This window comes from Dipodomys merriami, unplaced genomic scaffold (assembly GCF_024711535.1).
Source record: "Dipodomys merriami isolate MVZ:Mamm:240054 unplaced genomic scaffold, mDipMer1.0.p SCAF_3, whole genome shotgun sequence".
Lineage (NCBI taxonomy): Eukaryota > Metazoa > Chordata > Mammalia > Rodentia > Heteromyidae > Dipodomys > Dipodomys merriami.
The window spans coordinates 50,777,491-50,801,423 of NW_027204492.1; the positions used below are offsets into that span (position 1 = coordinate 50,777,491).

The 23,933-nt window shown below is 34.0% G+C and overlaps 2 protein-coding genes across 3 annotated transcripts in view; one reads left to right on the top strand and one right to left on the bottom strand.

Annotated features, from left to right (window-relative positions):
• The window catches only part of LOC138840200 (protein FAM133A-like), a 28,432-nt gene extending 12,801 nt beyond the window's left edge, over positions 1 to 15,631 (bottom strand). The window contains exons 1-2 of one of the 2 annotated variants that reach the window (XM_070040103.1): positions 15,583 to 15,631; positions 14,448 to 14,517 (exon numbers count right to left, since the gene is read on the bottom strand). The gene's annotated coding sequence lies outside the window, so the exon portion shown is untranslated. Of the gene's footprint in view, positions 1 to 14,447; positions 14,518 to 15,283; positions 15,352 to 15,582 lie in introns of those variants that run through there. The other variant, XM_070040102.1, reaches the window with a different exon arrangement.
• Positions 15,570 to 17,759, top strand: Nap1l3 (nucleosome assembly protein 1 like 3). Its single transcript, XM_070040104.1, has 2 exons — positions 15,570 to 16,742; positions 16,881 to 17,759. The coding sequence occupies exons 1-2, from the start codon at positions 15,871 to 15,873 to the stop codon at positions 17,647 to 17,649; spliced, it is 1,641 nt and encodes a 546-aa protein (XP_069896205.1). The 5' UTR covers positions 15,570 to 15,870; the 3' UTR covers positions 17,650 to 17,759.
• Positions 17,760 to 23,933: the final 6,174 nt, after the last annotated feature.

The window sequence follows — 23,933 nt, forward strand, 5'->3', positions numbered from 1 at the left end:
CAAGTAGCATTAAACAACAAAAAGGAAAGAAATTAAAAAAAGAAAAATTAAAGGAAAAAGAAAGATGCAAAAGAGTATAGACCCGAATATCTATTTTCATCTAGTTCTTATATTGCCTGCAAATGAACAGATGATATTACCTACATGATCTGTCATGCTTTCATGTAGATATATATTTTCCTTCCATAAAGACACTACCCTTCCATCATTTTAGTAGTAAGAGGATTACATAGCCTAATCCACAGTAGCTAAAATCAAAATGTCATACTATAAATTAGAACACCACATCTGTCAATCTAGACCAGTCATATGAAGCACAGAGTTAAATCTTGGTACTACCAAAATATTAAACTAGATAGATGATTAAAAACAAACCATAGATTTGGAGAAAATATTTGCAAATCATGGATCTGCTAAAGGGCTTAAATCTATACTACCTGAAAATCTCTTTTGTTTGTAAACTACCTTGGACTGAACACTATATTATTATCATCATACTTACTAAATGTTGGTCATTGCTGATAGGTGATTAATGTTCTTTTGTGTATATTGATTTCAATTTTTTATTTCATTGGACTATTGTTAACAAAATTTATGGAAATTAAATAAAATTGATGTTCCCCTGGCGCTGGTGTGGCACACCTGTCACACCTGTAATCCTAGCTACTCAGAAGGCTGAGATCTGAGAATCGAGGTTCAAAGCCAGCCCAAGCAAGAAAGCGTGTGAGACTCTTATCACCAATAAATCACCAGGAAACTGGATGTGGTGCTGTGGCTCTAGTGGTAGAGCACTCACTTTGAGCTGAAGAGCTAAACGACAGTCCCCAGGCCCAGAGTTCAAGCCCTACGGCCAACAACAACAACAAAAATCATGTTCCCTATTACAGTAAATGCAAATTTGAAACACACTTCTTCAAAGTTGTTTCTCACCCCTTTCGTTCTCAAGAACCATTTAATTATGCTCCACATTTAACATTTTATGTTAGATAAAGGAATAAAATCTATTTTTATCTCACATATTAGTCCTGTTTCATGTCTTTCATATTGTCATCACTGATCTATAAAATTTTAACACATGAATATCTGCATATTTACATAATTGCTCCTTGGGTATTTTATACTTTGTGTTATTTTCTATATTTAATTATGAACAACTCCTAAGGCAACTTTCAAGTTTATCTGATATTTTTCTGTGTCCTCAAAGCAATGACTGCTTTGATGAATACATAGTAAAGGGTCATTAATAAGTGTTGATTTCAATTAATTGTTCATTCATATATTAAATAACCTTAAGATCATGAGTACTCATTTTATGCTTAAAACTGTAATAAATGTTGTCAATGTAATAAAGAACATGATCTTCCCTATTAAGGAGCTTATCATCTATATAGAAAATGGTTAAACCACACAAAACTTCCATTCAAATGATATTAAGAAGAAATATATTATCAAGAGGAAATGAAAACAAAAATTCAATGATCAGAAAAAGGGAGAACTAGAATGAGTTTTAAAAGAGAAGCATTTTTGTTAGGGAAATATATTTAGTAAGATGGGCAGATATAATAATTCAAAGATCATGTAGAGGATTTTGGAGAAAGTCAAGTTCAAAAATTGAGACCCTCAAGAGAAGGGCTAGGAATTCCTAATGAAAAATCAGTTAAAATGACTATTTGCTGAACACTAACATTATTGGTGTTTCAGAGACACAGTGTGCATCTGCTGTGTTCTGAGCCACTAGACATTCATTTTCTCTGTCTCTTGGCACTCATTTTCTTTTCATAGTAGTCCAGTAAGAATATCACCAGAAGCCATAATTTTATTGTAGCCAAGTAGCAAATAATTAGGTTGAAATTAACTTTAATTTCTAGATTATCTGTTTTGACATTGTGATTAGACTATTCCAGCAACATTCCCAGTTCTAGAGATATGAAGAAACCGTGATGCTTTTCCAATGAATTAAATTTTGTGTAAATTAATCAGAATCTGTTTCTGTGACTTATAAGTAGCTAGGAAGTCCTAATTAATATAGTTTACTATTCTTTACCACATTTTGTTGATAAGGAAACTAAGGATATATGACAATAATTTTGAGGGGCAGTCAGGTATAAAGTAGAAAATTATAAGTATGTCTAACTCCAGAAACTTACTTCTATAAAATTACTTAGTGGAAGCTGTGGGACTTGGCCAAGATTTAAACTCATACTTTTTAAATTAGAGTTCTTTTCCCAACAATTATTGAGTTGCTGTCATAAACTGAGTTGTCACTAGGATTTTCAAGAAGAATAGACATGGCATAATGAAAATGGCATTTAAGAAAGGAAAATTTCACAATATTATCTAGGCGGAAGGGAAGCAAGAGAGCTTAAGTTAAAAAGTTAAGTGAAAGCCGGGCGCCGGTGGCTCACACCTGTAATCCTAGCTACTCTGGAGGCTGAGATCTGAGGATCACAGTTCAAAGCCAGCCCAGGCAGGAAAGTTCGTGAGACTCTTATCTCCAATAAACCTCTAGAAAACTGGAAGTGGCGCTGTGGCTCAAGCGGTAGAGCGCTTGCCTTGAGCTGAAGAGCACAAGGACAGCACCAAAGCCCAGAGTTCAAGCCCCACAACCGACAAAAAAGAAAAAAAAAATTAAGGGAAGAGGAAGTAAATAATCTAAATGGAGATGACAGATATCTGAATAGTGAAATGACAGTTGAAAGTAAAAAAAGGAACAGTTACTAGACTACTCATTCAATCATCATAGCTCTCTTTCTGAAACGTATGTCCTATTAATAGCTTTTGAGCACTATTTTGTAAGAATTTTGGTTCAGTATGGATGAGCTTTACTGAATTAAGTACAATCTCTTAGTAAATATATTGTAATTTAGAAGCAAACATACATCATTTGCATCTAAATTAAGTGAACATCATTTGGAAAAAAACTGTGATTTGCCTAGTGAATTTATGATGCATATAATCTTCAGGTCATCACAAAAATCACAGAAAAAGGAGATCTCACAAACAATAGATAGGTATTTGTAGAATTGCTCTCTAATTTCCCCAAAAGGTTAATGTAAACTTTTAAGAAAAATAGTTATTTCTCTAATGACATTCATTTACCAAGAAACAAAAATCTCTACCTACAAGTGATTTTCCCTTGCATAATAGCAGATCAAGTTAATAGGGAAACGATCCATTTTAAAGTGAAAGGAAATAAGCAATTCAAATGAAAATAAGTTTACACTACTTAAGATGGTGTACATAATGGGCATGCTGATGTTCACCTGTCATCCCTACTACATAGGAAAGGTAAATAGAATCACAGTCCAGGTCAGCCAGAAAAAAAAAGGTGAGACCTTGTTCAAACAATAACTAAAGCAAAAAGGAGTGAAGGCATTGCTCAAATGCTAGAGTGCCTGCCTAAATAGCACTAGGTCCTGACTACAAACCCCACTACTGCAAAAAACAAAACTAAACAAAAAATATACTTCAGAATAGTAAATACAAAATTACAAGTTTTCACTCCTTCTAATTATGTAAGTTTGGTGCATACATTGTTAGACATTTTACCATCTACATGGAAACAAAAACTGAGATTGTATAAATTACTTGTAAGATAAGAGCATAGTAAAGATACTATGCAACATGTGCTTCTCAATTGATATTCTGTTCTATTATGTACATCTTTTGTACATACCTATGCCTATCTCTCTCTATATATACATATTATTTATGTTCTAAGTGAGGCAGATATATCCTCCAGCTCTAGTTTTGTGTGTTTTGTCAACTAATTAAATTCTTTAAAAACTTTTTTTGAGTAAAAGTATTGTTTTTGAAAGGGTATGGTGGCCCATATCTGTAATCTTAATTATGTGAAAAGGGAACAGGTAGGAGGGTAGTGGTCTGAGGCCAACCCAGGCAATAACCATAAGTCTCTATCTGAAAATAATAAATCCAATAGAATAAATCCTGAAAAACCTAAAGAAAAAAATTTAAATGCTTATGTTGTAGAGTACTTATTTAGCAAGCCCAAGGCTCAAACTCCAAAACCCAAATACCACCAAAGTAAAGTATCTATTAAACAATAATGAAATTGGTGAAAAGCTAGGTTCAAGTGGCTCACACTTATAATCCTAAGTGTAATCAGGAAGACTGCAGTTTGAGGCCAGCCCAGGAAGAAAGTTTGTAAGACTACTTCCTAAACAATAGCTTGGTGCAATGGTGAGCATTTGTCATCACAAGCTAAGTAGGAGGCAGAAACTGGGAGGATCACAGTGACAAACCAACCCAGAGAGAAGAGTCCACAAGACTCCCTTTCCATGTTGGGAAGCTGAATGCTGTTTCATGAAGAAGTGATTTTCACATAGTGGATACAATTGAGGTCAGTGATCTCAGTAATACAATAAGAGAAAATATAAGGTGAGTATTTAAAATTATATCAAAACACAGTACTCTAAATTGATTCAATATGTCCAAAGTAAAAAGCATCATGATTATAAATATCAAGAAAAAGGCTACAATGTAATTAATTTGTATTTTTCATTTAATGATTTTGATAGTTTGAAAAAGTTCTATACTATTCTTTCATCATTTTTTTTTCTTCTTTGTCAGTAATGGGGCTTGAACTCTGGGCCTGGGAGCTGTCCCTCCGCTCTTCAGCTCAAGGAGTGCTCTACTACTTGAGCCACAGTACAACTTCCTGTTTTCTGCTGGTTAACTGGAGATAGGATTAAATGGTTTTTCTTTCTTGCTATTATTTCTAACATATTTATAAGATGATTTCTTTGTTGCTTTGCATGTCCTTCCCCCACGGAATAACCCCTGTTTTCACTGTATTTGATGTTGATATAATTTGTGGAGGAGAATGGAAAAAAACAAATTGCTTAAATAGGGATACAGGTGGACCCATTGCAACAATGAGATGTACAAGACATTATGTAGAAAACTTTGGCAGGGGTGGGGGGGATGGGAGGGCAGGGATGGTAAGGGGAAGCAAAGATATTAGGCCCTTGTCTGTCATATGGCTAGAGAAGACCTTGCAATCTATGGGATATCTATTTATCTTACTAGTAATGTCCTTTGCCATGCAGAAGCTCTGCAGTTTAATACAATCCCATTTATCTTACCTTTCTGGGTTATTATTGAATTTCAACTTGTGCCAAGGAGCCCTAGTATTTCCCCTATTCCTTCCTGTAATATATTCAGGGTATCTACATGACCCCAAACAAGAACATACGAAAACAGCAGCACAATCATGTTCATTACAGCATTATTTACCACTGCTAAAATATGGACTCAACCCAGATGCCCCTCAGTTGATGACCATTCAAGAAAATATGGTATATGGACACAAATGGAATTCTATGCTTCCATTAGAAAGAATGACATTTCCCCATTCATGAGGAAATGGAAAGATCTGGAAAAATTTCATTAAGCAATGTAAGCCAGGCACAAAGAAACATAGATTGCATGGTTTCCCTCATTTGTAATAACTCGATTACATTCATAGCAGATGATCCCAATAACCCAATCACTAGGTGGATATGACCATGTATAGTGAAGATATCAAAATGAACTCCAATAATTGGAAACAAGAGGTTTCTACCATGTACTGTTTACAGTTATTTTGCTTTACTTTCTCTCTCTTTTGTTTCTTTGATTTTTTGCATGTTTTTTGTCTTGTTTGCTAATGCTTTGTCTTGTCTATAAATTTTTCTCATCCGCTTAAAGAAAAGGGAATCCCAAAGACATCAGGACAATGGATGAACTACTGCAATAACAATAATCTCTAGACAATAATTTGAAATGAACTTTACAACTTTGCAAAAGAAGAGTGGGAAGGGAAAAGTGGGAGAAAATGAGGAAGGGGGTAACAGGGTCCAAAAAGAAATGTACTTGTTAACTTATTTATGTAACTGTAACCCCCCTGTTCATCAACTTTTACAATAAGGAATAAAAAGATTTAATGTCAGAAGATAAGTGACAATTTCCTAAAAGTTAATTATAAAACCTTTCTGTATATGTCCTATTTGATTAACTTCTGTCAACTTTTAATGCTCAAATTTTAAAACTATGCTTTCATTTATTCTGCTTATATGAATATCATGAAATAACAGAGGATAGTCATTGTTCTAAGCTTTTCCAGTGAATGACTACTATATGGTAATGAAGGGATTATTTTAAAAAAAACTTGACACATTCCCTAGCCCGTTGTATTCTATTTACAAGTTGAAAATAGTATTAGCAAAAATACAAAAACAAAATGAAACAAACAAAACAACAGCAAAAATAGCCTAGCATAGTTGCAAACATCTGTTATCTCAGCTTACTGAAGGTGTGAAAATTAAGACAATAGCGTTCAAGGCCAGTCAGGAAACAAACTTAGCAAGACCCATCTTAAGAAACAAATAGACATGATGGCCTGCAACTAATTATACAGCAGGCATAAGTACATGGATAAATGGATCATGGTCTGAAGACAGACATGGAATGAAACACAAGGCAATATTGCCCCGTCAAAAAAATAAACAAATAAATAAACAAATAAACAAATAAGCAAATAGTATTAGGTTTTTTTTCAAGTGGTAGAATGCTTGCCTAGAAAGCTCAAAGCCCTTAGATAAAAACCTCAGTTACACATACACACACACACACACACACACACACACACACACACACACACACACAAACACACACACACAAAACTTGAATTAGATTAAACTGAAAAGCTCCTGATATTAAAAAACAGCAAAAGAAACAAACATCATAATAAACACTCAATGTATGAAATGAGAGAATACATGGTTCCTATAATGAGTTAATACATAAAAGACATAAACTCAAGGAGCCATTATTAAAAAATAATAACTGGAATATTAAGTGGGCAAATGTCACAAATGAACATGTCGCAAAAGAGGACATCCAAATAGTTATTAGGTATATAAGAATGTGATACATTGTTAACCATAAAGGCAAATCAATTACAAAATAATGATAAATAATGTAACATTTGTAAAATAATGAGCATCAAAAAATAAAGATAAGTATTGGTTGGTATGGAAATAAGAATATGTAATCTTTGTACACTGTTTCTTGGAGTGTAAATTGGTTCAGATATTTTCATAATTAGCATTTTGAATAAATAAAAATATGCCCAGCTTCTTTACAACATTATTCACAGTAGGCAATATATTGAAATCAATTTAAATGCCCAAAACTCATGAGTACATGAAATATAGAAAAGAAATATATATTTATATATAGTTGAATAGTATTCAGCTTTAAAAAAAATAAAGATAACTGGGATGAGAATATGTCAAGTGAAATAAGCCAAGAACAGGAAGACAATTTATTTCACTTATATACAGAGTATAGGACAAACTCAGAAATAGTTAATTCGTGGACACCAGAGGATTAAGCACAAAAGAATTGAGGACAAATTATTTGAGTTGGACATGAAGAATAAACTTATGGTGACTACAATTAATAGCAATATGTTGTATACTTGAAAACTGCTAAAAGGGTAAATGTGCTCACCTTAAAATAAAATAAGGGAATGTACATGGTAATTAAAACAACAAAACTTGATATGCGTATATGTGTGTGTTGATATATATGTGTGCATGCATGCATATATAAACATATAGATGTGTACATTCAAGTACACTAATAGAGGTACATAGTACATATGTGTATACATATATAGGCACATATGCATATGTGCATATTTATTTATACATATATGCAGATACTTTTATGATATATGCATATGAATACATATATATGTATATATGGAAATGTGTATATATTTAGACATATATTTAAATACCAGGTTATATGGTATAAATATATACAATTTTCCTTATCAAAAAATTTAAATGATCATATGAAATATTTATTAACTAATTTTGTTTATGTTCCATTTCTTTAATCCTAATTGCCCTTTTAAACTCAATGCAGTTTAAAACAGAGGGCCAGAAACATTATTTACAAACAGTTTGTTTTTGTGTACATGACAGTCCTAGGTCTTAAACTCAGGGTCTGCTCTGTCACTGAGCATTTTTGCTATTCTACCACTTGAGATAGATTCCCTTTCCTTATTTAATTGGAGATAAGAGCTTCATGGACTTTCCCACTAGGGCTGGCTTTGAACGAGGATTCTCAGATTTCAGCCTCCTGAGTAGTTAGCATTACAGGTGTGAGCCATATGAGTCAAGCCTCACAAACAAATCTTAAAAAAAATTATAACTGACCATTTGCATGGGTTCTGATCAAAAGAATTATTATGAAATAAAGTATTTTCACTTTGAATAACACAGCATAGAATTATAAAAATTGATTATTGCTAGTCCTTCAACCACAATTTATTTTCATTTTAGTAAGTGTTTCCATTCTAGCAAATATATCTCTAATAGATGTGAGACAAAGAAATTGTGTTCCTAAATAATGTTAAATACTATTCTTGTAGTTGCTATGTAGGGAGATATACAATAGCAAATCCGAAAAAATGCATTTTTTATGGTTCTTGTTTTCATTTGTTTTCTAGGATTTAATTGCTGTCATTTTCCAGTCTTTCATGCAATTAGGAGTAGTAGTGAAAGATCCCTGATCAGGAATTAGTTGCTATGACTATCCTAAGCATAATGAAATCTGTTATTCCATTTCATTCTTATATGCTTCCAAATACAGCAAACAAATGTAAACTTACCTAGTTGACTAAAATATGTAGAGGGTAAAACAGAATAATGAGTCAAAATATAGAATCACAGATATTCACACAATTCATTTTTGATATATGTATATATATATATGTATAAAAGTAGTTCAATGGAGAAATGATAGTGCATTGAAAAGTACTGCTGGACCAATTGGTTAGTCATATGCAAAACAAATAAAACATAAAAAGCTATACAAGAACTTCCATCCATGTTTTATACCACACAGAAAGCTATGTGAGACAAGTTTAATAACTAAAATGTATAAAATTTCTAGAAAATAATCTTTATATCTTTGATAGGACAAGGATTTTATGCAGATAAAATTTATTATGTTTAGAAAGAAAATGAATGATAATGAACTTTATTAAAATTATAAAGTTCTGAATTTTGAAAATAAGAAAAGCCAATTTTAAGAAAATATAAAGAAAATCCAGTTAGGAATGAAGAGTTTTCAGAAGATATGTTTATATCCTATTGTATTTTCCTATTGTATAGGAAAAGCTCTCAAATTTTAATAAGAAGATAAGTAAATATTCTTAGATATTTCATTGAAGAAGATACAACGATACTTCCATAGTAAAGCAACCCACAAAAATGATGATGAACTTCATTACTCATTAAGGAAATGAAAATCAAGGCTCAATGAGTTACTTCCACATTCCTATTATAATGTCTAGATTTAAACAGTATGGTAAATGCAAATGTCTTCACTGCTTGTGAAAATGAACAATCACTTTGTGAAGCATTTAATTTCTTAAAAAATTAAACACACCGGCCCACTATGTGATTTAGCCATTCTACATAGAGGATTTTGTTCAAAGAAGTAGAACATACGACCATACAAAGACTGCTATACAAAGATGATAGCAACTTTTTTTTTCACAGTAACCTAAGTCTCAGAAATAAAAACCCACAAATGGCCCTTCAACAAATAGTCGTATTTCTAAAGGATGACAACTCAGCAACAAAAAGTAACAAAAACTTCTTGATATAAACAATAACATAAATTAATCATAATGAAGGCATGCCAAAGTGAGACATACTCCAGGATTATATTTACATAAAATTGTAGAGAATGCTTCTTAAGCTGTAAAAAAGAGAACTGATGGGTGATTACCAGGGTCCAAGGGTGGTATTCAAAGTGAGATGAGGAAATTTTGATATGATAAATATTTTCATTATCTACAGTGTGGTGATGTTTTTATAGGTATACATATTTATCAAAATAAAATTTTATATTTTAAGTACAGTTGTTATGTATATTATACTTCAATAAAATGGTTTTCAAATGAATTAATTGGGTATTTGTATAAAATCTGGATGACTCCTGCCAAAATAATTTCTAAAATAAATGAACTTTTAATGCTTAGCTTCTTAGGTATCTACAATAGAAGACAACACTGCCATACTTTTTGTTTATTTGTTTGTGTGTTTGTGTGTTGTGGGGATTGGTGGAAGGGATCTTGCATGTATATGTATTTGTATAGGAAAGGTATAAACACGTCATAAAGCAATGCTTGTCTTGAGTATACTAACAGACTCTGTGTTAATCAACACCTCATGTAAAAGCACAAACATTTAACCCTTCTAAAATACAAACTAATGAAACAAAGCTGTGCAAGAGATTTCTGTATACATATGAAAAATAATCATATAATCTATTTATGTGCACATCAAAACATGACATAAATCATTAAAATTATCTTTTAAGTAGAAGTTAAATGATATAAAAAATTAAAGCATAAGTCAAGTACCAGTGGCTTACATCTGTAATCCTAGAACTTCAGGAGGCTGAGATCTCAGGATCATGGTTTGAAGCCAGTCCAGGGCAGAAATGTCCATGAAACTTTATTCTAGCAAGCTACCAGAAAAGTCAGAACTGGAGCTGTGGCTCAAGTGGTAGAATCTTAGCGTTGAGTAAAAGAAACTCAGGGACAATGCCGAGGTCCTGAGCTCAAGCCCTAGGACTGGCACAATAAAGACTATTAGAAGAACCTGGGAGAGTATATTGACAAAAAAAAAAAAATCAGAGTTCTGTGATTGGAAAAATCTCAGACTCTCAACCACTGTCATACTGTAAGCTAGGGAAACATACTTCCAATTGGAAACTTGCAATAATTCATTAATATTATTTTTGTATGATTTTTTCTATTTTTATTCTCCATACATTCTCAATATCAGTGTGTGATTAAAAATTAATTCTTGAAAATGATTTAAAAATCCAAGGAACTAACTTTAGAATGAAAACGGTAAAGGAGTCAGAGTAGAAGTTCGTTCTTTCTCTCTGTCTGTGGCTCTGTCTCTTCTCCCTTTCCCATCCCTTCCACCCCTATACCTTCCTCTTTTATCTCTCCTCTCTATCTATTATGATTGTAATTAGGATTAAGCTCTCAGATGCAATCTTTTTTCACTGATTAAGCTTCAGAGTCTCACTTTATGCCATGGCTAGCCTAGGTCATGTGTTTATTTTTCCCAAAATCACTGGGGGTGACAGGTGCATACTACATTTCAATATGGAGCCTCATGAATTTTATGTCTGTGCTAGTCTCAAAACAATATCCCACAATCTCTGCCTCCCAAGGATTACAGACTTGAACCATTGCACCAGGCCTTGAACAGGAGTATTATCTGTGAATCAAGTCCTCACTGCCTTAAAACCAAAGTCACTACCTTTTGGATCTCACTTGTGATGAATTTTTTCCTTAATTCATCAGGCTACTAAGTTATAAATAGAAAATTTTCAAACAGAAAATAAACATATAAAAAGTCAGTCTTTCTGCTAATCTAAGAAATTTAAAATCATCATATTGAAAAATTATTTGGGAGATAGTACATTAAAACATAAATAACAATATTGTTCATTCTTCATTATACTGTTCGTCTTCTTTTTCTCCTATCTGGTCCCAAACAGTCACACAGTTACAATCAGTTTATATATACATTGTGTGTGTGTGTGTGTGTGTGTGTGTGTGTGTGTGTGTGTGTGTGTGTGTGTGTGTGTGTGTGTGTGTGTAGTGTTTCAGGTCTTGATTCTGAAAATGATCCCAAACATTGTTATTGGCTCTGTGAAATTGGCTTATTTCAACGGAACAATTTCCAAATCTATCCACTCCCCTGTAAATAACATAGGTATATTTTTGTAGCTGAGTTATATTTTGTGAAAAATTATATGTTATAAAGTTATATATGTATACTCATACATATATATTCATTGGTTGTTGGATACCAAAGTTGATTCCAGAGTTCAGCTATTATGAACAGAGATAAAATAAATATAAATGTGTATGCATTTCTTTTATGTTTATGTAGATTGCAGGAGCTATATTCCAAGAGTAATATGGCCAGGTCATATGGCAGATCTATTTGTTATTTTTTGAGAAACTTTTATACTATTTTCTATAGTGGCTTCACTAATGATTCTCACCAACAGTATATGAGGGCTCCTTTTCTCATATCCTTGCCATCCATCATTTTGCACAAATTGATTTCACTATGGTATATCATATGTGCACATTTTCAATTCAGTCAGATTAACATCCTCTATTGCTTTCTTGCTCATTCCTGTCTGCTTTCACTGAGTTTCCTTATGTCCTCTTCATGTATAGATCCAATGAATTTTGATATTATTCAGGACACATTTTATACAAGTATAGAAATATCATGATGAAATTTTACTCATAGTACAAATACATGCTTATAAAATCTTTAACAACTATGAGAAGTGATTACTTTAGTTTCTTGGGTTACTTTCAATTACTCCCTTATATTTTTATATTTTATGTATTATCTGAGAGTTTTCAGTCAATGTGTGTGTGTGTGTGTGTGTGTGTGTGTGTGTGTGTGTGCGTGCGTGTGTGTGTGTGAGTCCTGGTGCTTGAACTCAGGGCCTGGGTATTATTTCTGGGATTTTTTGCTCAAGGTTACCATTCTACAACTTGAGCTACATCTCTATTTCTGGCTTTTGGGTGGTTAATTAGAGACAAGACTCTCGTGGACATTCCTGCCTGGGCCAGCTTCAAACTTCAATCCTAAAATTTCAGCCTCCTGTCTGTGCAGCTAAGATTACAGGCATGGGCCTCCTGCAATCATTTTTTTAAGCAAGGAAAACTCATATTTAATATTGCTGTGTTATTGAAGTTAACGGGTTTCGCAGGGAGTTTGATGCCAGCCTCATCTGCATAGCAAGATCCTGCCTCAAAAGATAAAAATAAAAAAAGAATAAAAGAAATGAAACCAAACAACATGCCCCCAAAACAAACAAACAACAACTAACTCATCAGTTATTTGCAGAAAAATACAGCCAGTAGAATAGAAAAATCTCAACTCAGTTCAGATGATAAGAAGAGGCATATATATATATATATATATATATATATATATATATATATGTTACCAAATTAATGATTTTATAAGAGTTAGCAAACTAATAAATACAACTTTTTAAAAAGTCTCACATTATGGATATAGGTCTTGCCTAGCATGTGCAAGGCTCTAGGTTCCATGTCTAGCACCATGAAACAAATGAACAAATCTAGATACCTAATTCATTGATAACTCAGAAATATTAATTCCTAGTGATGCAAAGATGAATCTAAAAATGTAATAAAATACTATAAATTAATATAAAATATAAAAAATTTATTTGAAATATGTCTGTCAATTTATCTGAAACTAAAAGGTTATACAAAAATATTTATGGTCTCATTCCCTTGATTTTATTTAGGATATGTTTTGATTAAAATTTTAGAATGTATGGATATGCATCTTTGTTCTTTCTTCCACTACCAATGTGCCTGGCATGTGACAGGTAACATACATTAATTTAATGACTGAATAAATGACTCTTGTGTTTTGTAAATTGTAATAAAGTTTATGGAGATTGGAAATATAAAATAATACAGAGATCACATGATTCCAGCATTCTCATTCACAGGAATTTATCTTATACCAATTTTTTAAAGTATATGATCTATTATTAATGGAAAACTTTACTTAGGACAGGACAAGAGTATGCATGTAAGGAGAGATACTATGGAATATGATTAAATAAATTTAAGCAATTATTTTCAAAGAACATATATCTGTTTAAAAATAAGATGATCATTTCCATTAAAATAGTAATAATGAATTTATAAATTATCAATTTAAAATATTATATATTATATAAGTATATATAATTATATATAACATAAAACATTGTTATCTAAGTGAGCAGGTGGATAAATACACTAGGAATATTCTGGTAGGAAATGCACCAAACTGTGAACAATGTTTATCATTCGCTTTTTAACTTTGTGTATTTTTATTATCACTAAATTTTGTATATTGAAATTTTATCTTTACAATTTTCATATACTTTCACAATTATAGATATTCAATAAAAGCAAATTCATTTAAAAGTTAGTAAAGTGCTTTCTAACTTTTGAAAGTATTTGGTTAAATAATAAAACAGACATTCTCTAATCAAAGCAGTATAAAGTTTATCTTAATACATTTTAGACTATTACTAAATCATCTTTTATATTTTGATATACTATTTGTATTTGATGGCTAGGTTTAGATACTGAATGTGGTTTGATTATTTTTCTGCATTAGAAAACCAAATCACTTCTGTGAATTTTCTACTTTTATTTATAAAAATATCAAGATAACTAATTAAATCTCTAAAATCCTATATTGCCTGTGAATTTACATTCAAATACAATGGGCAATTCTTGTGATTGAGAAAAATGGACTAAGTATGTTCCTTACCTTTCAATAGAAAGTAAACACTGGTTTTTTGGGTTGTACCAAGGGAGTTGTTCTGTAGCAGAAAAGAATCCTGTAAATAAAAGTAACAAATACCTGTTTTAAAGTTCACTTTGCAAAAGTTTTCTTTTACATATTTCTGGACTTCTAACTCATTCTTTAATATAATTAAAAAATTACATTGGAAGGAAATTAAAGACAGATGATATCGTATAAGTTAACAGATGATGCACTTTCATTAGCACAAATCTCCCTTCCCACCCTGCAGTTCGTGGAATTGAAACCTGCTGCACAAAAGTCTAAAACAAACCGTCTGCTTTTTAATAATACTACCTAACATTTGAATTCCCTTTTGTTTTAGCTAAAAGATTGTTATAAGTATTAAAAAGGGCTACGTGGCAATTTAGCAGCAAAGTTGAAGTACATTATATTCCAGCTGAAAAAGAGAAATATAATAAAAATGGTGTAACTGACTCACGGCAACATGGGTTCACAAACCAGACTTGCCAAACATCACAGACAGCACTTATTAAAAAGGCTACGTGGAATGCAACATGCCTGCTGTCTAGCCTCGCCCCTTCTGCCAATAAACGACTTCCCCTTTATTTCCAGTGTAAAAATACATGCTCGTAGCATATTTAGAGAAAATATTTTTTAAAAATATCATCCATATTCACACTATACAATGACGACATTTACAACATTTTCATCCACATTTTTTTCATAACATTTTTGTCAAGAGGCCCGTGAGCAATCAAACTGGAATTCAGAATAGGCGGTTAAGAAAAGGAAGACTTTCCTCATCTTCCCCTGTTAGGAAATATGGCTTGTATTTTTACCTCGAGTCTACGCTTTTTTTTCTTTGAATTATAAAACTATATAGAATGATGAAGGGGGTAGGGGAATCATCTTCCAGGGATGCATGCCTCAGACAGTACCGAGCATCTGGGAAGGTGGGAGGAGTCAGGCGTTACTTCTGTTTAGCCATTTGTTGGGTATAAGCTTTGTCGATCAACGTTGCCCAGCAAATGAGGAACGAACTAAAGGCACACTGGGAACGAAATTACCGGGAGGTGTGACTGACAGGGGCGGGGGGGGGGGTTGCGTTCTAAACTAAGAAGAGATCTCAGGGTCTCACACTGCGCCATTCCACTGCGTCACTCCTCGGTCCCCATCCGCTGCAGCCAACAGAGGCCTTGCTGCCGCGGCTCTCGCCCAGGCCTTCACCGCCGCTGCCACCTCCAGCGCTACACTACAAACCCACTCCACCCTTGGCTGCTACCGCTGCCGCTGTTGCTACCGCCACCTCCTCTGCAGCTCCTGCCTCTGCCACCACCGCCTAAACATCCGTGAGTCATTTTCTTCCCATCTCCGGGGGCGCGGTTTCTGCTATAGTCATCACCTTAGGAGGTTTGCAGGTTGCAGCATGGCAGAAGCCGGTCTTAAAATAGTCACGGAACCTGCCAGCCAGGGGGCTGCTGAAGAAGAGATGGCTAGCTCTACTAGTGATTCTGGGGAAGATTCTGACAGCAGTAGCATTAGCAGCAGCACTACCTGCTGCAGCAGCAGTAGCAGCAGCGGCAGTGGCAGCAGCCGCAGCCGCTTGTACGGAAAGAAGAGGGTACCTGAGCCTTCCAGAAGAGCACGCCGGGCTCCGTCAGGTACAAATTTCGTGGATAGGCTGCCGCAAGCTGTCAGAAATCGGGTGCAAGCGCTCAGAAATATTCAAGATGAATGTGACAAGGTAGACGCCTTGTTTTTAAAGGCAATTCATGATCTTGAAAGGAAGTATGCTGAACTCAATAAGCCTCTATATGATCGGCGATTTCAAATCATCAACGCAGAATATGAGCCTACACAAGAAGAATGTGAATGGAATTCAGAGGATGAGGAGTTTAGTAGTGATGAGGAGGTGCAGGATGACACCCCTAGTGAAATGCCTCCCTTGGAGGGGGAAGAAGAAGAAACCCCTAAAGATAGTGCTGAGGTGAAGAATGAAGAAAAAGAGGTTCCAAAAGAAATTCCTCATTCAGAGGCTGAAGAAAAAGAAGTTCCTAAAGAAATTGCTGAGGTAAAGGTTGATGAAAAGGAACTTCCTGAAGAAATTGCTGAGACAAAACCTGAAGAAAAGGAACTTCTTGAAGAAATTCTAGATTTAGTAGCTGAAGACAAGGAAGTTCCTAAAGAAATTATGGATGAAAAGGAAGTTACTAAAGAAACTGGCAAGGTAAATGCTGAAGTAAAAGCTCATTCCTCTGATTGTATGGACGTAACTCCAGAAAAAGAAGAAAAGGAAGAAAAAGAGAAGGAGGAGGAGGAGGAGGAGGAGGAGGAGGAGGAGGAGGAGGAGGAGGAGGAGGAGGAGGAGGAGGAAAGGGGAGGAGGAAGAGGAGGAGGAGGAGAAGGAGGAGGAAGAGGAGGAGAAGGAGAAGGAGTCTTTGAAGAAGCCTCCCAGTCAAAGGGAGAAAATAAAGAACAGCCTAAACTAATTGAATCTAAGGCCAGGGCTACAGTCAGAGAAGGTCATAAAAGTGTTCCTGACAATAGACCTAAAGAAAGAGTGAACCTTAAAAGAGCTCGAGAGGGAAAACCTGTAAAGGAAGAGCCCAAAGGCATTCCTAACTATTGGCTGACTGTTTTGAAAAATGTTGACAAACTTGGGCCTATGATCCAGAAGTATGATGAGCCTATTTTGAAGTTCTTGGCAGATGTTAGCGTGAAGTTTTCACGACCTGGCCAGCCTATCAGTTACACCTTTGAATTTCATTTCCTACCCAATCCCTACTTCAGAAATGAGCTGCTGATAAAGACATACAAAATAAAGTCAAAACCAGATCACAATGATCCTTTCTTCTCTTGGGGATGGGAAATTGAAGATTGCAAAGGTTGCAAGATAGATTGGAGAAAAGGAAAGGATGTGACTATAACAATAACCAACAGTCGCACAACTGCTACTGGAGAAATTGAATTCCGGCCCAGAGTGGTTCCTAATGCATCATTCTTCAATTTCTTTAGTCCTCCTGAAATTCCTCAGATTGGAAAGCTGGAACCACGAGAAGATGCTATCCTAGATGAGGACTTTGAAATTGGTCAAATTTTGCATGACAATGTCATCTTGAAGTCAATTTATTATTTTACAGGAGAAGTCAAATGCTCCTACTATCGAGATGGCAGAGATTATGGAAATAGGAAATATCGGAAATAAAAGAGGCCAACTGAAAGATTTTTCAAGAGTCTTACAAAATTGAAGCAAGCAAAAGTGAAGCAAGTTCTTTTTTTTTTTTTTTTTTGGTGGGGGGGGGCGGGGTCGGGTCTTGTGGCCTGAACTCTGGGCCTGGGCACTGTCCCTCAGTTCTTCAGCTCAAGGCTAGTGCTCTACCACTTGTGCCACAGCACCACTTAGGGCTTTTTTTCTTTTTGCGTATGTGGTGCTGAGGAATTGAACCCAGGGCCGCATGCACGCAAGGCAAGTGCTCTGCCACTGAGCCACCTTCCCAGCCCGTGAAGCAAGTTCTTCTAGACTTAGTGAATAAAAACCTGCCCTATAATCAGAACACTATTACTACTTATAGTCTAGTGATGTGTTTTCTTGGTAGATCAGTTTTTTTTTAAGTTCTAAAAAAATTTATGTCTTAAAGTATCAGTTTATTTTATCTGTTGTGCTGTGATATTCTTCAAAATGTTATTATTGTTAATTATCTAAAGCATGTTGTTTGGTGCTAAAAAGTGATTTTTTTGTGAAGTCTTTTGGTCTTGTTCCTATTAAATTGTAGCTCTACAAATTGTAGAATTGTTGGAAATATTTGCTTGAAAAAACACAAAGTTCCTGAAGTTCCAACACAAGTGTTTCTTTTTTTCTTTTCCAGCCCAGAGGACTGAGAGTTTAAATCTGCTTGCACTAGCTGTGCCTTTATTAATTTGCTATAGATATACATTGCTATATTAACTAGGATAGTGCATTGGTAGATTTGATTGCTTCAAAATCTACATTTGTTTCAGAATGTCTGTTAAGACCATATTAGATTTCTGTGAATCTGTTTATATGACATTGTGATCTGTAAATTTTATCAGAGTGAAGTTGGTATTTGCTTCTAAGGTATTAAGCTAATAGTATTTTTAAAAGAAAATTATTATGTATTATATTATTGAAAACTAAAGAAACCACATTTCCTTCTAATATGTTCTACTTTGCCTTTCACTGTCAGTAATTATATCATTGAATACTTTTTCATGTTCTTTTATTGCAACTTAAATAAATGTCAAATAAAGTGTGTCATGATATAAATATCTAGCATTTTCTCCTAAGTATAAAAAGTACAGTGCTTATTCAGAGTAAAAGTTAAGGAATATTCTGGAAAAGAATAATTTAACAAAAGATCACTATTATTAACATTTTTATGTATTTCTTAGGTCTTACTTCTGTTGGAAGATACTGAAGAGGAATGGGACAGGAGGAGTAGGAGAAGTGAGTAGAAAGAAGAAAGTGGAAGTTAAAGAGAGAGGGGAAGGGAGGAAAAAGAAACACAGAGGAGTTTGGATGTAGGAGAGGGGAAAAGCAGTAGAGGACGATGGGGATTAAAAGCAATAGGAAAGAGAAGGCTCCTGGGGATGGGAGAGAGAGAGCAGTAGCAGGATCTCACCAAGAAAAGATCTTTTTATAACCTGTTTTCCCTGGCTCAGGGCCCATCCAGTATCTTGGCTTGGGAGAAGACCATACTACCATGACTCCTATTTTTCTTATAGGTGACACCATACTCTCACCAATTCATTACTTTGCAGCTGGTGCCCAAGTAATTAGAACCTGAAGTTTGGCATTGAGACTAATAAAAGGATACTCTTTAAACTCAAAGTTTATTAAAAAGTTTAATGGAGGGATTGGCATGAGACATAAAAGTAGAATAACGTCACATTTTCCATTTCCCGCTACACATTTTCCCCTCCAACACCTTACAGGGGAAAATTCTAACAGGAAGAAAGCAAGATTTGAAAATTTCTGTTCCCTAGGCTTGAAATTTCCTAATAATTCTCCCTGAGTCTACAATATAGCATTCATTATCTTGATTTTATTATTTGCTTTACAATAGGTCCCTCTCCCATGTATGTAGAATTAAAATTATAGCATCTGAAATATCATGTGTTTGGATCTTTAGGTGGTTTATTTAAAAAAACATCAGGAAGGAAATTTATTTATTTTGATAGTACCATTCACTGCACTTTTGAGAGCATCAATTCCATTTCTGAGATTTTTGCAACCACAAATATCTATATAGCAGCTTTACTTATATGCCAAAGTCCCAATGAAAAAAAATATAATAAATATGGTTTAGCTGGTTCCTAACTTAGATATATAGAGTGCTAGCAGATATCACAGTTTGCAACAACTTTATTGACTCTTAGAATATTTATCAAAGTTTAGTACTTACCCCTTTGTATTTTTCCATAATGCAGAACAGAAACACCGAAAGAGAATAACACCACACTAAGATATGACTTGATTTTGTAACATAGACCTTTTGCTTTGTCTTTGGCTCAAATCACAAAGCAAAATTCAAGATGTGTGTATATAGAAGTTAATTGGATAGTTTCTTGCTATTTTTATTTTATTTTATTATTATATTTTTATTGTAAAGATACTTTATCAAGGGGTTACAATTACATGATTAAGGTAATGAGTGCATTTCCTCTTGAACATTGTTACTCCTCCTTTGTTTTTACCCAGCCATCCCTTCCCTCTCCAACTCACCAACTCCTCCCTTCCCCCCACCAAAGTTGTAAAGATCGTTTTTAACATTGTGTCATGTACATCTCATTGTTACAATGGGTCAGCCTATATTCTTGTTTCAGCATTTTGTTATTCCCCCTCCCCTCCCCCAAATTAGATAAATGCATGTACAAGATGCAGGGTACCAAAATCAAGTTCAATGACAACAAGGGATGTACCATAGGGGGAAGAACATAGAAAAGAAACAAAAAAATCACATAGTACATTAAAAACAAAGACAAAGAAAAACCTCTTGTATCCATATCTTTTTAAATATATTTTTATTGTAAAAATAGTGTACAGAGGGGTTTCAGTTACATGAATAAGGTAATGAGTACATTTCCTATTGAGCATTGTTACCTCCTCCTTTGTTTTTCCCCTACCATCCCTTCCCTCCCCACTTGGCCAACTCCTCCCTTCCTCCCCCCCCCCCCACAAGTTGTAAAGTTCATTTTTCAACATAGTGTCTTGTAAATCTCATTGTTACAATGGGTCAACCTGTATCTCTATTTAAGCATTTTGTTTTTTCCCTTTTCTTCCCAAATTAATAAAATGTATATAAAAATACAGGGCAACAGAATCAAATACAGTGAAAACAAGGGCTATACAATGGGGGAGGAACATACCAAAGAAACAAAAAAATCACATAGTACATTATAAGTATATTAAAAAACAATAGCAAGAAAGAAAAACCACTGTGTCCCTGTCTTGGGGTTCATTTCGCTTAACATCATCTTATATGGTGACAGAGATTTTTAATATATATTTACCTATATTTACTGTTATTGTAAAGGTTATGTACAGAGGGATTACAGTTACATAAGTCAGGTAATGAGAACATGTCTTTTGAACAGTGTCACCTCTTCCCTCATTTTCTTCCTGTTTTTTCCTCCAGGCACACTTCCGAACAAGTTGTATAGTTCATTTTCAACATAGTGTCTAGTGAGTAACAATGCTGCATTTGTTCATTCACCCCCACTTATAGAACAATTATTCATATTGACTTACATCCAACACTTGTATTAGTAAAAGTGTGTACGCTTTCTCTTCCTTACTTAGACAAAGTGATTAAACTCATTTCCTTGCATTATCACATTATTATTTTATTATAGATCATTCTGACAATAAAATATGTTTCCTGTAGAAATTTGAAAGATATACTGAGTGGGAAAATAATTGAAAAGTCTACATGCAAAGACACCTACATTATATGAAAAAAGTAAATATATCTGTTTTATTAACATGGTAACTAGCATTCTATGCTTTCATTTTCTATTTATTGTATTTGGGGACTCATTCCATATCAATTTGTGTCATCATTCTTTTTACATTGAATTGATATACCATTATTTATTTTATCAATTTCTTATGGCATTTAGGCAATAGGAATATTTTTCTCTGTAGTTGTTAGCACTGTCTTTGAAATAAGAAATCATGTTTCATGTCTTTTTATTCTGTATATATTTTTTGTTTTTCCTTGCTAGGGTTAATTTTAATTTAGTTTTTTTTTTCACAATGGAATTTTCCACTTTGGGTTACAAAGATCGTACCACCCCAAAATAACTTTTTTGTACAATAAGTTGATTTTATATGTTAAGATATTTCTATAGGCTCTTTAAATAGTTACAGTCTTTTAAAATTATTTTACTGTAAAGATGCTTTACAGATGGATTACAATTACATGAGTAAGGTAATGAGTACATTTCTTGTAGAACATTGTTACCCTCTCCTTTGATTTTTCTCCTACTATCCCTTCGCTCCCACATCTCCTCCACTCCTCCCTACCCCCTAGTTCTAACATTCATTTCCAACATACTGTCTTGTGACTATCATTGTTGCAATAGGTCGTCCCGTGTCCTTGTTTCAACATTTTGTTATTCCCCTTTCCTTTTCCAAATTAGATAAATGTATGTACAAGATGTAGGGTACCAAAATCAAATACAATGACAACAGAGGATATACCATAGGGGGAAGATCATGCAAAGGAAACAAAAGTCACATAGTTTTACTTATTGATTTGATATTCCTGGAATAATTTTGATGTGAAAACTACAATGAGTGTAACAACTTTTTTTTCCTGTTAAGAGGACTTGCATTTTTTACTTCAGTGACATTTTTTGATAGACAGTGCAATTAATTATTATTTATTACCTAATTACTTATATTTTAATACCAAATTCACGTCTATATGGGTATTCTTTTTTGTACTAGCATAAATAATTTAAAACATAACCTGACACATTTTAGTATCTGTTAACAATAATCACTAATAAAATTAATTTCTGAAAGTTTTTTGGGGGAAGATTTCACCTATTTTTCCTAAACACACTGCAGTATCAGCTTTTTTAGTTTCCCTCCTCTCTACCTATCAAAGTTTCTTGATATTGTGATTGTGGTCTTTGAATTTATAATTAAAATTACAGAGAATCAGTCTTCTTCTCCAAGGACAAGGTATATTTTTCCCTTTAAATCAACTCCATTGTGTATGTATATGTTCCAGTACTGAGGCTTGAACTCAGAGCCTGGGCACGATCCATTACCTGTTCTCCTTAAAGCTGATGCTCTACCATTTGAGCCATAGTCCTTGTTCTGGCTACTTTATTGGTCATTAATTGGATATAAGACTCTCAAGGACTTTGCTACTTCAGCTGGCTTCAAACCATAATCCTCAGATCTCTGCTTCCTAAATATCTAGCATCACAGGTGTGAGCCACTGGTGCCAGGCTAAATCAAGTTGTTTATATTCTTCAGTAGGACATTTGAGTTTGTCCTAAATGTCTGGTGAATATCGTCTATATTTCCATTCCTCTGTTTTTTCATCTTGTCTGCCATTTGTTTATGTTATTGTTTCTTTCAATTGTCAAAATCATCTATGTTTTGGTCATTGTGTCTTTTTTACAGATATGGATAGGGTAACTATGGAAAGGCAAAGAATGAAGAGATGGGAAGAAATGAGCTTTATCATCTAAAAAGCTTCTATTCAGATTTGATTTATATCATTCTCTCTAAATTCTGCTGAAGATTATATCTCCCTTCAATTTATGCAGTGTTCTCTCCATCTTGAACCATTATCATCACAAGCATTGGAGTGAGCTGTAGGTCATCAGGATTTTATTAAATGCTTTGAGTCAGGAAAGTTTTTTTGATACATGTGATCTCATAGATAATTTGTGCTCTAATAAAACTAGAGCTATTTGGTTTTGTCTCTTTCTTCAGTTTCATGGGAATACAGTCTCTGATTGCTCTTAGAAATGAAGATGATAGCCTGGTATAATTTCTCTTATACTTGAGCTCTCCTTAGGTGATAACAGAGATGTCTCCCTAAGTGTCCATTCCTTGTTGCATTCACTGTGTGCCATAGCTCTAAATTAAATGATTGGGGCCTGCACAGTTAAGGGAAATTGCACAATGCCTGAGATATGGAAGCAAGTATCAACTGTGAGTTCCATATTACTTTGTCAAAATTTCATTATAACTGAAATATAATCTTTTATTGTTGAACACAACAGGACATTTTCCACAGCCGCTGAACTTTGTTTCTATGTTTATATTTTACTGTTAACATCAGAGAAATGGGAAGAAAAAATTAAGAACTATTTCAAGATTGGAATGATGTATTTACAAACTCTTTGAGTTTGTAATTAAGGGGCAAAGGGATGGGTCAGTGATTGTTTGACATGTTTTAAAAATGAACCATTGGTCAGGAAGTCCATTTTGAAGAATTGCTT

Coding starts and splice junctions, on each gene's coding strand:
- Nap1l3 (XM_070040104.1), top strand. CDS start 15,871: ATGGCAGAAGCCGGTCTTAAAATAGTCACGGAACCTGCCAGCCAGGGG. Junction 16,743..16,880: donor GAAAAAGAAGAAAAGGAAGA/AAAAGAGAAGGA, acceptor AGGAGAAGGAGT/CTTTGAAGAAGCCTCCCAGT.